The sequence below is a fragment of the Equus quagga genome, chromosome 1 (genome assembly GCF_021613505.1).
Source record: "Equus quagga isolate Etosha38 chromosome 1, UCLA_HA_Equagga_1.0, whole genome shotgun sequence".
Lineage (NCBI taxonomy): Eukaryota > Metazoa > Chordata > Mammalia > Perissodactyla > Equidae > Equus > Equus quagga.
In genome coordinates, this window is record NC_060267.1 from 143,174,414 (window position 1) to 143,189,921 (window position 15,508).

Sequence of the window (15,508 nt, forward strand, 5' to 3'; positions counted from 1 at the left end):
AATCTAGGGATCAAACTGCTTTTTAATCAGATTTTGCCAAATGTTTGTTTTTCACCCCTCTTCCTTCACCCTTAGTTTTAGAAGTACCCTTTCAATAAATAGTATCAGGCAAGTGGTTTCCAAGGGGTTATGCACTTGAAAAAACAATGGAATTAGATTCCTTCCTCAATCCAGAAGATAAATCAGTTTCCAGTAGATTGAGGACTTCAATGTGAAAGACAAAAAGGAGAAGAAAGAGAAAGCAGGAAAAAGAAAGGGAAGAGGAAAGATCTAGACCATCTAAATAATGCCTACAAATCAATAACAAAAGATGAAGAACCCAATGGGAGAATGAGCAAAAGACCTGAACAGGTGTTTCACAAAGGAGGAAATGTGAACAGCAAAGAACTATCAAAATACGCTTACCATATTAACAATTATGAAAATTCAAGTTGGGACCACAAATTATAGGTGGGTAAAAATTAAATCTGATACTACTAGATAGTGATGAGATTGTAACTCAGAGGCAAGTCGAACTCTGCTGGTGGGAGTAAATTGGGACAACCACTTTGGGAAACAGTTTGACGGTGTCGTGAAGTGGAACATTCGAGCCTCCATTTTTATATCTGTACCCTAACAAACTCTTGCACTTGTACACTAGGAGATAGATGCAGCAGGGTCCATGGGAGCATCATTTGTAAGAACTTCAGTACTCCAAAATGCAGGGGAGTCTGGAGGCAGGATTTTTGACCGTGCTGCTTTGTGAATCAGAAACTAAGATGAGAAACAGAGTAGCCTTCTCTGGGAATTTTCGTTTAAGATCTGTGCATTCAAGGAAGCAGTATTTTGAGTTTGTTAGTGGTGGTAATAATAATAATAACAGTCATACAATTGTAATAATAATAATGGTAATTAATAGTAGCAGCTACCATTTCTTGAGTATTTACTACATGTCATGCCCCAGTCTGTTATCTCATTTAATCTTCACAACAGTCCTACAAGGCAGGTGTTATTATCCCATTTTATAATTAGAAAGCTGAAGCTTTTAAGAGTTTAAGAAATTTGTTTAAGATCACACTAGTAGAAAGTGCTAGAGCTGGGAACCATATACAGATTTGGTTGCCGCCTCTATCGTAATATTGTCAAGTTAAAAGATTGGAAAGAAGGAAAAGAGAAAAAAAATCTAGAAATCACAGTGGGCCACAGACCATAATAAAGTGCTGGGTACTGCTGTAGCACTCTTGTTGGTTTATTTCAGCCTGACACTTGGCACTGTGAGAAAAAATAGATCTGTGGATCCTGCAAAGAGTTGTCTGTTTGACTGCGCTCAGTGTTTATCATTTGGTAGGGTATCCTATGTAACTGAGCGTTATATCACCTAAACAAATTTTTTTTTTTGAGAGTTGGCTTTGTGGGGCAATGATGTTACTTCAGGTTTTAAAAACATTTAAATTTGAGTATTGATCATACTCACGGTTCTAAAACCAAAGATATTCAAAAGGTAAAAAATATTCCACCTTATGCTTCATAGCCCCCTATGATCATGGAAAATCAAGCATTATTATTTGCTTATGGCTTATGTATCCTTCTAGAGTTTTTTTTTTTTTTTTTAAAGATTGGCACCTGAGCTAACAACTGTTGCCAATCTTCTTTCTTTTTTCTTCTTCTCCCCAAAGCCCTCCAGTACATAGTTTTATATTTTTTAGCTGTAGGTCCTTCTGGTTGTGCTATGTGGGATGCTGCTACAGCATGGCTTGATGAGCAGTGCCACGTGCCCGCCTGTGATCTGGGCCAGCGAAACCCTGGGCTGCCGAAACAGAGTGCACGAACTTAACCACTCGGCCACAGGGCCAGCCCCTAGAGGTTTTTTTATTTAAGCAAATGTGAATATAGACTATATTCCTCTCTTGTTACACAAAAAGCATACTATTTTGAACTTTGCTTGTTTTGCTTAACAACGTATCTTTTACTTCTTTCCATATAATATACAGAGCTTCCTCAATCTTTTTGATAGTTACATTGTAATGATGGACCATATTTTATTTAACCAATCTTCTTTTTCTGGGTACTTCCCTCTCAATTTTTGGCTCTCATAAGCAGGAAAATATGAATATGTGTCATATTATATGTATGCAAGTATATATACAATCATTTCTTCCTAGAGGTGGAATTACTAGATTTTTAATTTTGAAGATACTGCCAACCTGCTCTCCGTGGGGTTTGCACCACGTTCCATTTCCACCAGCAATGTGCTAGAGTATCAGTATCCTCAGAGTCTTGACGACAGTCTTTGCTATCAAACCTTCTGAATTTTGGCGATCTGAGGGCTAAAAAATATTTTAATGTATATTTCTGTTATTATGGGCAAAGTAGAGCATCTTTTTTGCTTTGGCCATTTATATTTTCTTTTCTGTATACTGCCTTTTTCTATCCCTTGCTCATTTTTTCCCCTTGGTTTGTTAGTTTTTTTTCTAATTGATGTCTGGGAGGCATATATATGTATGTACATATGTGGGTGTGTATACATATTTAATAGCCTTTTGTGATGTGAGTTGTATTTTTCCCCAATGTAACTGTCTCTTTAAAAATATTTCAGCTTTATTGAGGTATAATTGACATATAAAATTATAAGATATTTAAAGTGTACCTTGTGATTTGATATATGTATACATTGTGAAAGGATTCCCCTATCTAGTTAATTAACACATCCATCACCTCACATATTTACCTTTTATTTCTGATGAGAATATTTAAGTTCTACTCTCTTAGCAAACTTCAATCATAAAATGTAGTATTATCAACTGTAGTCACCATATTTTACATTAGATCCTGAGAATTTATATATCTCATAACTGAAAGTTTATATCCTTTTATTGACGGCTCCCTATTTCCCCCTCCCCCCAGCCCTTGGCAACCACTGTTATACTTTCAGCTTTCTATAAGTTTGACCTTTTTTTTTTTTTAATGATTCTGCATATAAATGATACCATGCAGTGTTTATCTTTCTTTGTCTATTTCACCTAGCCTAATGCCCTTGAATTCCATCCTTGTTGCAAATAGGAAGATTTCCTTTTGTATGGCTGAATGCTATTCCATTGTATGTATGTGCCACATCTTCTGTATGTATTCATCCATTGATGGACTAAATGGGGAAATATTTTCCTCCTATTTATTTGTCTTTTGACTTTGCTCATGGTATCTTTTTTTAAGCAGGAGTTTTTTTACTTCTTATGTAATCCAGCAGTATAAACGTCAAACGCATTTTGACAGTAGAATTAAGAAAAAGGCTTTGGGAAAAATGAGGACCAAAGAATTATTGTAGAGAACTAGATAGAATCTTATGGCAGTTCCAACAGCAGTATGCATCTATTCAGCTAATATTTATTGAGCACTTATTTCATGTCTGAGCTCTTATTTCATGTGTAAGCACTTATTTCATGTCAAGAACTGTGCCCAGAAGTGGAAAGATGTTGTGGTGAGCAAAATCAGATATAATCCTCGGCCTTAGGTAGTTTTAAATTTACTGGGATGACAAATATTATCGGGTGATCAAAAATATATTATAAAGTTGCAGTTGGGTAAGAGCCTTAATGTATTCTATGCTATGGGACAATATCATGGAGAAATTTAAGGAAGTCAGTGAAAACTGCAGTGAATTATGAAATATGTATGAGTCCACTGGCAGGGAGGGGAGAGAAGATCCATGCAGGCAGAGAGGCAGTAGCTGGAGGAGATAATGAATTTGAGGGACTGAAAGAAGAGCCGTGTGACTGGAGGGGAGAGAAAGGAAGCTGAAGCTGGCTAGGTAGATAGATGGTGGGATATAATCGAGCAGGGATTATGTGAAAGCAAAGAAAGGGCTGATGGATTGGGAGAAAATATGGATTTGATGAGTAGAAATTCCTAGGAAGTTGAGGACCTGTCACCGTAGAAGAACATGCAGATAGGAGCAAGGGCAGATTATGATCAGAGAGGGTGTTTGAAATACTTATCTGGAGGAGATGCAGTTAAATGCCATAGTCTTTAATTTTGTAAAAGCTGTTCTGCAGATGGTGAGACTGGGCAAGGAGATGTCAGGCCACCCATCTTGGGAAGCAGAAAAGGAAGATGGGTTTCCATGGCCGTCGTATTTTCTGGCCCCACGCCTTAGATTGGACTGATGGAACAGGTGCCAACTAACCAAGGGGTTCTTGGAGTTGCTGCTCTTCTCTTGGGAGCTCCAGGGCATAGTGATCGTGTGTGGTACTGCAGATCACAGGGAGCTCCAGGCTCCCTGGCCTGGCCAGGCTGGTCCTGGTCTTTTCACGACATCGTATGTGGCTGAGTTTTGTGCTTTGAGTTCTTTAAGTAGTCTTGATATGTTTGTGCTGATTCATCAATATTTTCTGTGCATTTTGAGCAATGTCATATATTTGTTAGAATATGACTGGGGCTTTAATCAGTGACTAGAACAGAGGATGCTAACTGGCTTATTTGGAACTTCAACTTTTGATTTGGATTTATCCCCATGCGTTCACTAATAGGGCTCCAAATAATAGTAAGCAAAAAGGCAAAAACATGACTAAATCTAAGACACCACATAAATGCTATGTATTAATATTTCAGTATACTTTGCATATATGTATTAAGTACAAAACTACCTCTTTCCAGTTTACAGTGGGAGTTGATTGGAAGTTCTCTGTGAGAAATAGAAGTTGGGTGGGATGTGTGAGTACCACCGAACCAAAGAGATGGATGATGGCAAGGGAGTACGGAAAGGGAGAGCGCTGTAAAGGGGCTTTTGCATGATGAAATCCGTGAACTCTTTGCCATTTTGAGGTGGGATGAATGGGAATTTGGGAAGATGACTGGTGGGTCCAGCAAAGAGGATGAAATGTGGGCCTAAAACTTTTCAACAACACTCCTAAGTATCTAGGGTGATGGCCCCATACGTTCCCTGGTTCTGGGTTGGAAACGGTTGGTTCAGAGGTGAATGTTTACTGAATGCCAGCGGTTTGAAGAAGAAATAAGTTTATTAAATGGCAGATATCATAAAACCAGTGGACAAAAGCACATGTGAAATCCAGTTCAGATAAGGTTGGCTATCTATGTAACTCAGTGTCCAAATGAAACCATTTTTTTTTGGATTTAAGTACGCAATTCACTGGAAGAACTGGAATTCATGTGACTTGCCGGAGGTTCCAGGCAAGTTTAATACTGATGACCAACAAAACTGCAGACAACTTGTGGCTCTACTTAGAATCTTTGAAACACCAAGAGCCGTTTTCCATCCAGATACCTTAGTTTGCCTTTCATCTATCATCTGGAGAGTGTGGTTTCTTTTCATGGGCCAAGGGCAAATAAAATCAGGGCATGTTTTGTAATATATTGGCAGAGATATTCAAAGTTGCCTTATTTTATTTCTGTGTAAACGTTAAGATTTTTCTAAGGCAAAAATGGACTGTGCCTGACTAGTTGCTACAAATCTAAATGTCAACATGATTGGGACTGTGCCCCCTGGAAACACTTGCCTTGGTGGCATTTTCGGACAGATGCTATCAACTGTTTTATCATGAGAGGTAATCTTTTGCACTTTCTGTATGTAGACTGGTGATGTACATCGAGAGAGACAGCAGAAAGACCACTCCAGGCAAGGAGCAGCAGAGCGGCAATGAGTACCTGTCCAAATGCCTGGGCCTTCTCATCCGTCACATCGTGCAGGAACTGCCACGAGTCCTGGGTAAATTGGAGTCACGTCCTCAGGCCCTTTGCTGTTTACCTTTCTGCGACTTGGCTTTTAGGCATCAGCTCTTTTTTATTCTTGCTGGTCTGTTATTGTAGGCGAGTGCAGTGGCTCTTCTTGAATATGTAGTTTTAAGATTTAAGTGTGCCTTATCTATTTTCATAATTATTTTGCATCAGTGACATGATCGAGGCAATGAGCAGACTAAAGGTTACTTTGAGGTGTTGTCTGTGGTAAACAGGCCATTTCGGAAAATAAAAGGAAAGCATTTTAATTACTTAAAATTTCACTTTCACTATTATTCCGGGTAACTTTTCTAGAGATTTCTTTCTGCCTAATTCTGAAGAAAAAAATTTTCCGTTCAGATTAGAGCCACAAGTTTATTGTTAAAAGAATTTAAAAATGCATAGGGATTAACATTTAATATTCAGGAATTTTAATATTGAAGTTCAAAGTTTGAAAATTTTTTTGGTTTGAAAAATTTAAAATAAAAATATCTAATAGTGATTTGCTAAGGATGCTTATTACTGCTAATCTTTTATTTCATTGTTATTTGCAGAAATTAAAATAGTTTAAGGAATGTGTACAGTTAGTTGAAATCCCATTCCATGCTTTTCCAGCAGATGTAGCTATAAATCAGAAATGTTTAAAATGTTAAATTTGATCCAACTTGTTATGATAAAATATACCTGGAATCGTAAATTCAGAATATTGTCAGAGTAATGAAAATATCTTTATGGCTGATTGACAGTACCTATTTGCTCCTTAATAATACTTTGGGAAATTTTTTGCCTGCTAATGACTGAAAATAGAGCATTTCAAAATTTATTTTAAATCATAAACTTTTAAAAATCTTTAACCTGAAGGCCACAATCTGCTCAATTGGTAGTTGAGTTTCTTATTACCAGGCCCATCCTGTTTTAGAATCTGATAAGATTCAGATGTCCACAATGCAAGTTTTATTTACTATTGGACTTACCATCCAGTGAGAAGTTTTAGGAATTGATCTCTTTTTACTTCCATCCTATTCTGTTATTAAAACATTGTGATGTATAATGTTTACTTATGATTTTTTAATACTTTTCCTTGTTTATAAAAGTAATAAATTCTCATGGTTGAAATTTGGAAAGTACCAAAAAAAAAAGGAAGAAAAATCATTTCTGAAACCACCACTCTATCAAAACCATTTATAAATTCTATTTTAAATTTCTAGATGAGAGATCAAGTTTATATCCATTCTGTCCCCAGAGGCCACAACTCTCTGTTAAAATCTCAATATTTGTGCGTAAAATACACATCTTCTACTCACTGTTTTATTTGGAGATTAATTACGTCAGCAGTCCCATTAGTCCTCAAGCAATGACCAGTGGTCCCTAAGTATTTGTGGTCTTTAACCTCCATGCATGTTACGGGAAATGCTTTGCAGGTGACATTCTTACTGCCTTGGCTAACGTTTCTGGTCGTAAACACCCATCAACGGTTCAGGCGAAGCAGCTGAAGACATGTCTACCCCTGATGCCCATAGTGCTTCATCTCGTAACTTCGCAGGTAGTATCTGATTGGGAAAAAATAATATAAATGGGACTGCCTTCTTTGTAAACTGGAGCTGAGAAACGTCAACTCAGACAAGACATTTTCGTTTTTTTTCTTTTCCTGTACATGGCTTTCAGGATTTAATGTGTGGAAACTCTCATCACACAGGTATTTCGACCTCAAGTTGTAACAGAAGAGTTCCTTTTCAGTTACGGAACTGTTCTTGTGAGTAACGCTGAATTTTTCACGTTCCTAATAAAAATGTGACTGTCTCTACTGTCTGTGGAATTTGGTGTCAGAATGAGGTAATTTTAAAATCCTTGTGGTATTTATTTGTCTCTAGGGAAGTGACCTTTTTATATTTTTATCTGTTGACTGTAATAAAATTTGACATTTGGAGAAAAATACATTCTCTTCTGATAGTGTATTTTGTTCAGAGATGGCTCCTAAGTAGGGTAAATAAGGCCATAGAAAACACTTTCATAGATTCTGGTATTAAGCTTCATGAAAAAATTTAAAATAATAAAACTAGTGAAAGAGGAATGCTGGGAATATCATCATCATTTACTTTAGCTTACATTGTCCAGTTATGTGCAGTGTCTCTTTTTATGATGGTATTTCTCTAAGTTAAGCTCAATTTAACTTTTTATTTAATTTAATTTTGATGAGGTGGGTAGCAGTGAAAAACAAATCATTGCATTATCTTTCACTTCAATTTTTGCTCACAAAAAATAGTCTTTTTGTTCAGGTTGTGGCTCATGAATTGTGTTATCTTTTCCCCTTGCTTGGAATAGTTACATTGTATATTGTTGATAAGATGGGGAGCTGTACAGAGAGAAAGCTAAGACATCTGTCACCCAGCATCTCCAGTCCTACTTTGATATTAATAATAAACACTGAACTGAGATATTCAAAATGCCGTAGAGTTATCTAGTTAAAGTGAAGTAAACGTCTCAATTTTATTGTTAGTTTGGAATAAAAAAATGATTGTCACCTATAAGTGAGCATATAGTTTTCCAGGAGGTTCATCATAGGGTGAAGTATGAAGTTTTAGAAGTACAAACGTTGAGTCGAGGTCACTGACTTTTTGTAAGACGTGTGTTGAGGCAATGCAGTAGGAGTCCTTTGTACTCAATTTAAAATCTTTACCATCCTGGTGCCTTGAATCTGAAATTTTGCAAAGTACATAATTTTGGTTATACATTCATGAATTATCTTTTTTTTTTTTTTTGAGGAAGATCTGCCCTGAGCTAACTGCTGCCAATCCTCCTCTTTTTGCCAAGGAAGACTGGCTCTGAGCTAACATCCATGCCCATCTTCCTCTGCTTTATATGTGGGACGCCTGCCACAGCATGGCTTTTGCCAAGCGGTGCCATGTCTGCACCGAGGATCCAAACGGGCGAACCCGGGGCCTCCGAGAATCGGAACGTGTAAACTTAACTGCTGCGCCACCAGGCCAGCCCCTATCTTCTTCTTTAGTTTGCTATTTAATTTGTTTTTAAGTACAATCTGGGTACCATTTTAGCATGACTATAATTCTGTATTTACAATTCCATTGTGCTACATATTGGTGCCTGAAAATAGCAATTTTGCCCTTGTAGGCCACCTGAGAGTATTTTGGTACAGTGTTTGTTTGTTTAAGGATAGATATAATTGTCCTGTGTTAGTTCTCTTACTTTTTTTTTCATACGCAGTACTTTTCTCTGCCTACATTAGCTGAGTGCACTGTAGGCTTTCAAGGAACTGCTCTCCAACATAAAAGTCTTTATGGGCTTTCAGGAATTACGTGTATGTATTTTAGGGAGAACTTATCTGCTCCATGTGATACTATGTTTAGAAACGAGGGAGGAGGCCACACCGAGGTCTGCTCACCTTTTCCCAGGAGTGGGCGTGTTCTTTGTGGGTTACAGGTGTATTCTGTAGGGTGTTAATGTAGGCCCTGTTAGGGAATGGAAAATAACTTATCTGGTTCAAAGATAATTATGATCTTGAAAAATCTTGAGCATTTCTTTTTTTTCCTCGAAACTCTCATTCCAGTAGAGGGAGTTCAGACAAATAAAATGGAAGAGGTATTTTGGCTCTTTTCAGGCTATTTTCCTAGTTTGAATCCTGGCCAGTCCGAGAATTCTTTTGTTATTTTTCTCATCCCATCTGTTATTTGGTGTTAGCTGTGTGTCTATCTTTCTTATACTCAGTGTTGATAGCGCTGATGAAATACTAGTAAAGGGAGAGATGTATTGACTAAAATTAAGGACTTGGATTTAATTATCCACGCAGTTCTTATGCATGTTACTATGGACTTGTCGAGAGTTGGATGTTACTTCTATGAGTTGATTCATAATCCAGAAGATGCCACAAATTTTCTTGAAGTCACAGTGCCCTACTGATGCTACGAGGCACAGTCAACTCGTCCAATGTCCTACAGCTCCTTAGAAATTCACAGTGCAGAGCAGCACGTTACAGCCTCTTGGGTTTTCTGCTTTAAAAGAATTCTCTTTAATTTTGCTTAGGCAAAGTTTTCCTGAACTTGTTTGAGAGGTTTTGTTTGTTTGTTTGTTTTTAGGGGATGGGGGCTGCACAGCTATGAATGTTCTGTAGAATGGCTTTGTGAAACTGTCTGGAGCACAGTGCATCTTCTGTCCTGGTGGCTTGAGGAAACAGTCCATTCATATGTATATTCTTAGCACCGTGTTTTGGAGGCCTTATTGGTCTATCTGGAGATAAATATTATTTTTAGTATTTTTCAAAATGTATCTAGTATAGTCTCTATTATGGCAGGCCTATTGTCCTTTTATATTTTAAAAATGTCTTAATTTGAGATATTCAAGCTTGGTCCACTTGTATTAGCTCTATCCAGCAGCAGTAAGCTGCTGCCAAGAACTTCTGAGGTTCCCACTAACGCAACTCTCCTGGAGCTGTTGGCCTGCCCCGGGTGGGTATGGAGTAGGGGTCAGGGTTGGGGTGATCCCTATACATTAGAAGGGTCCTGAAGGAGCAGGCTGGAGGGGGCGTGGGAATTGTGCTTCCTATTGGCTTCAGGTTTCATACTGGCACCAGGCATGGTTTGCCTGTTTGATCTATAGGCATCTTTATTTTTTTTTGGTAAGAAAATACAGGATACTTCCTATATAAAGAGGCATAAGTATAGGAATTAACTTTTTGTAAACACTTTTTCCCGAGTAAAATGAAGTTTTGGTCCTCTTATATGTTAGAGAGCTAGTGTTTGGAAACAATTCAGTAGGACACTTTAAAATCATTATTAAACTTTCAAAGAGTCCAGGCAAAAGTGGGATACACAGCTGATAATTGCTGTTTTCAGTTCTTATTGGCAAAAGCAGTGTGTCACCACACGTGTTTCCTTATGCCGTAATAAAGAAAGTTACCTAGGGGTACTTTTAGCAGTAAAGCATCTCGGGGGGTGGGGGGGGAGGTGGAATTCTGTGATGAATACCATAGTTCTTTTGGGCCTCCATTGAACTGGGCTGGGAAACAGGAAGTAATGGCATTAAGGAAGTATGTTCGGGAACTCATGATGTTTATTAACCTAATGTTCACTGTCTTTTTGGTGTCCTTTTGAAAATGCTCTTGATTAATGAGCTGAAGAAGAAGACTTTGTTGTTTTTGTTCTTAAGTTCTGGCCTCATTAGTTTATAAAAGTGCGGTGGTTGTGTGACGGTTACAGTTTTCTACAAAAAGATATCACGACTCAAATTTTCAAATAAGAGAAATGATAAAATTATCCTAGTAGATTTTCATACAAGAATAGATTTATAATCTTCATCATTAATAAATCTTTACTCATTGTGGGCATTGAGATAATTATTCAAAGAAAAGATATAACTTCCTGCCCTCTGTAGATTTTTATTTTAAGTGAATGTTAGTTTGTTGATAGATTTTGATTTCAGTTGTGTAAATAAAGCAGAGAGACTGCAGTTCTATATTTTTAAAGATATCATACTCTATTCTTGCTCATTGCCACACAGATGGTCTTATTATGAGTTTTTTTCCTTCTTTTATGAATCATGAATTCATCTAGCCAATTTGCTACAGGTGCTGATTCTCGGCTTCTTTGAAGTACCGAATGATATTGAAGAGCACTTGCCAGCCCTCCAGGCACAGCTTTCCCTTTTTCCTCGTAGATGGGGCCATTTTCTGCCCCACACTCCTCCACCCAGGGAGCCTAGCTGTGGGAGGGGTCCATCCTTTTGGCTGTCTTGCTAAAACTCCTACCTTTGAAGCTCGCACCATCAGAAGTTAGCTTTCATTACCCCCTGTGCTGTGGTCATCTACAGGTTTCTGTGTCATTGCCCCTCATTCCTCAAAATCTTTTAGCATTGGGCTCACTGTCACTGGGTCCCTGCTGCTCCTGTCATCATTCCTGGAGAATCAGATATCCCTGTGGAGGATCCTGCCAACACCTCAGCCTCTCAGCTCCTTGACCACCTCTCTCCACTTGAGCTTGTCTCTTTCCCTACTCTCCTGACCTTATTATCAGAGTCACGCTATCTGGCCACCACCCCTAATTTTCAGCTTGTTTCCTTTGCTCCTCATCTCCAACAGCTCTTTGATTCCTCTTAGATTTAAATTGGTTTTATCTCTTTCCACTCACCATCCTATCTTCCCATGGCCTGACAACTTCGCTTTTCTCCTTATTCAGCTTAGAGTCCCCTGGTCCAGCCCCCATTACTGCCTCACATACACCCATAACTCCCTTTGTAGTCTCTTCCTCCATTGTCCTCCTCTGGAAAACCCAAATCCTGGTTCAGTTCAGTTCTCCACTTACCCTACCCCTGCTTTGAGTGGCTAAATGTGGCTAGAGAAAAACAGGTCGAAAATAACTGATCTCATTTTGAATTCATTACTGCTTATCTCAAGTGAGCCCTCTCTGTAGACTGGTACATCTCATTCATTTTCCTAATTTATATACCTTCACGCTCATCTAGATGACTATTCAAACATTCCCTTTTCTCCTGGAATCTCTAATGCCTCCTACCCCGTCCTCACTCTCACCTGATTAATTCTTATTACACTGAGAATGAAGATGAAGAAATATATCAAAAGACATTAAAATTGGTAAATCTATGAAACATTCAGTAAGGTTTTTTTTTAATATTAAACAGGGGAAGTATAAGGAAGAAAATAAGTTAAAAGAAGTCCATAATTTCACCATCTAGATAACCTTTGTTACATTAAAAAGGAAAAATATTTAATGCATGTCTATGGTTATTAGAAAATCCAACAGTGCAGAAAGGCAGACAATGAAAAGTAAAGGCACACCTCCTGTGTCAGCATCTCTCCCACCAGGAGCCTCTGCCAGTGGCTTCCTGTGATTTCTTCCTTGAAAATTTTTGTTCACATCTATATTTGTGTATTATCTATATATTCTTTTAAAAAATTTATGGGAAAGACTGTAGTATAAATAACATTCTCTGCCTTCTTTCTTTACTTAGTAATCCGTCAACATTTAAGTAGATTTATTTAAGTCAAAAGACATCTTTCTCTGAATTTTTGTATTCAACATCAAATCTGTAGTTATGCAGCAAAAGTTAACATGCCCATTTGGGAATTTTGTGAAATTATTTCAACCACATTGTCATGAAAGGCTTACATTGCCTCTTTTCATTATTTATTACATTATTTCTTTTTTCAGTCTTTTTTGTTTGTTTAGTCATAGACTGAAAAAAAGAATTCAAAGTATCCTGTTTTACAATTCAATTTTCAAAGAGCATGTGTCTTTAAGATTTTCTCTTATTTTAAAGGTAATTTGACTTTATTTATTTAGATTATAAAATACATGCTTACTTAAGAAGTTGTAGGAAATTATAGTGAGATTTGAAGAAAAAATTGCCCTAACTCCACTATTCTCAGAGACAACCATTGTTAACATATTGTTGTTTACTTATAGTGTTTTCAATTCATATATATGCATTTGTATGTAGAAAAACTGTTTATGTATGTATAACATATATATATGACTTATACCACTACATGTGGTTGAGACTATGCTATATATATATATATGGATTTGCATTCTTTTTTCCATTTAACATTGTATCATAAGTATTTTCTCATATCTTTAAAATTCTTTTCCCCCCAACATTTTAATGGCTATGTACTGTTCCATTTGTATGAACTGTATACAATTTGATATCATTTCAGCAAAGTTCAAAAATACCCAAATAAACAGTATACTATTTAGGGACACATGTGTATATGGTAAAACTATTTAAAAATGCCAAGGACGTGATAAATTCATGATTGTTGTTATCTCTGGAACAATGACAGGCAGGTGGGATGGGGGAAGCTCAGGTAAGGAATTGGGAATGTCTTAGGTCTTAACTTGGATGGTGGGTTTAAGAGTTTTCTTTATTCTTTATAACATAAAATCTAAACATATGTTCTTTTGTGTATGTTATATATGGTCTTTTATATTTACCAAAAATTTTGAGAAAACCATTGGACGATAGTAGACCCATTTTCTGCTCCAGGCTAGTTACTTGCTTAATTATTTTTTTATTCCAGGGTCATCTTATGTTTTAGTTGCTATTTGATATCATATATAAAATAATATATACACATTATTTTGTGAGCTAGGGGCCAGAACTCAGTTGCAGTGTCTCCATACATCACTAAAATGAGTGCTTTGCCCGTTATAGCCATGCCCCTGATTGTTTCATTCACATTGTGTTCATGGAGCACCTCCTTTGGCTTGAGCTTTCGGCTCAGAACTGGGAAGCTCACCCAGGGAGTTCACAGCTGAGCTGCTCAGGCCTGCCTCTAAAACCGTGTTGAGGGTCATTCTGCAAGGAGGCACGGGCATGGTGTGTGGGGGCACAGACAAGGGAGTTAGGGTTGGGGTAGGAAGTAGATAGGAGGGGCTGAGAACAGTGGTGACACTTGAAGACAGGCCTTACATTGCCACATCTTGATGAAATTTGCACTCAGAGTGGCTAAGGCTTGACCTTCCTTTGAGAGGACTGTTTCACCTGATTAGGTGCTGTTCTCACTAACTTCCAAGATAGTGAGGAAGTGTGGCATATCGCAAATGGTTGTATATCAATTGGATTATCCTCACTTTTGTAGGTTGATCTTTCTGTGCTTATATTGCTGTTGAATTCATTCCAACAGTCTCATTGATAGTGATTTGTATATTTAAAAGTGATTATAGTTTATAATACATATACTATTTCTATGATCATATTTTAAAACTATGGTTATAGTATTCGTAATATGTGTATAGTATTTAATGCCTTCTGTGAGTTATTTTATTAAGAATAATAGGTGCAGTTTTCAGCAAAATGTTATGTATATTTTATTTTAGAGTTATTTTGAAATCTCCATTTATTAACATTTTTATTTTTTACAGAGTCATATTAAATCGATAGACTCAGGAGAAACTAACATAGATGGAGCCATAGGTGAGTAGACCATGGGACATTTTACATCTTTGTTTGAGGTACTTTGATATTGTGATTTTGAACATGTAAATAAACACCTATAGTAATTAACTGTATTCCTAGGACTGATGGCATCGGAAGAATTTATCAAGATCACATTGTCAGCTTTTGAAGCAATAATCCAGTATCCTATTTTATTGAAAGACTATTGCTCTACGGTCAGTTCTGGCAGCTTTTGAAGATTCCTTTCTCTTTACTTGGTAATTCTGTATATAAAGAGACTTAGTTTATGTATCCTTGGCTCATATGTGTTCCTCACATGAAATAACCATTCAGAAAAGCTGCCCCCTTGACTGGATGAACATAAGAAATCCCTTCCTTCCTTGTTGGCTTTTTGGGATTTTCCTTTGCTTGTTATTCTCTTTCCTTTCTGGTCCACACCTCCCCCTCAGCTTGCTCCTTCTTACTTCTTGCCTGATTATTTGCTGTAAACAATAGCACAAACTCTTGGAGCAGCATTTCTCAACCTCAGCACTATAGGCATTTGGGGATGGACTGTTCCTTGTTGGGGGGCTGTCCTGGGCATTGTAGGATGTTTAGCAGCATCCTTGGCCTCTACCCAGTAGATGTGGGTAGCACCCACTCCTCCCCCACTTCCTTGTGACAACCAAAAAGGTCTCTACACATTGCTAGCTGTCTTCTGGGCAGCGAAATTGCCCCCATTTCAGAACCTCTGCCTTGGAGTGATCCTTACATGAGCTGAGACTTTAGAGGAGGGAGGAAAGGCTCTGTGACTGTGTTCTCATCAGCAGAAAGCTCTCAAGAAAAGGAGCCAGGTGAGACAAGAACCACACCAGTCATGTTCGTATTCTCTCTC

At 37.6% G+C, this 15,508-nt stretch overlaps 1 protein-coding gene across 8 annotated transcripts in view; it reads left to right on the plus strand.

The window, feature by feature from the left end:
* ULK4 (unc-51 like kinase 4) overlaps window positions 1-15,508 on the plus strand; it is a 512,778-nt gene that overhangs the window by 152,601 nt on the left and 344,669 nt on the right. For all 8 annotated transcript variants that reach the window (XR_006885343.1, XM_046640226.1, XM_046640162.1 and 5 more), the window contains 5 exons: window positions 5,565-5,698; window positions 7,128-7,249; window positions 7,403-7,459; window positions 14,601-14,652; window positions 14,755-14,849. Coding sequence is in view for 7 of the 8 variants with exons in the window: in XM_046640226.1 (XP_046496182.1) it covers window positions 5,565-5,698; window positions 7,128-7,249; window positions 7,403-7,459; window positions 14,601-14,652; window positions 14,755-14,849 (460 nt within the window). In the remaining variant the exon portion in view is untranslated. The remainder of the gene's footprint in view (window positions 1-5,564; window positions 5,699-7,127; window positions 7,250-7,402; window positions 7,460-14,600; window positions 14,653-14,754; window positions 14,850-15,508) is intronic.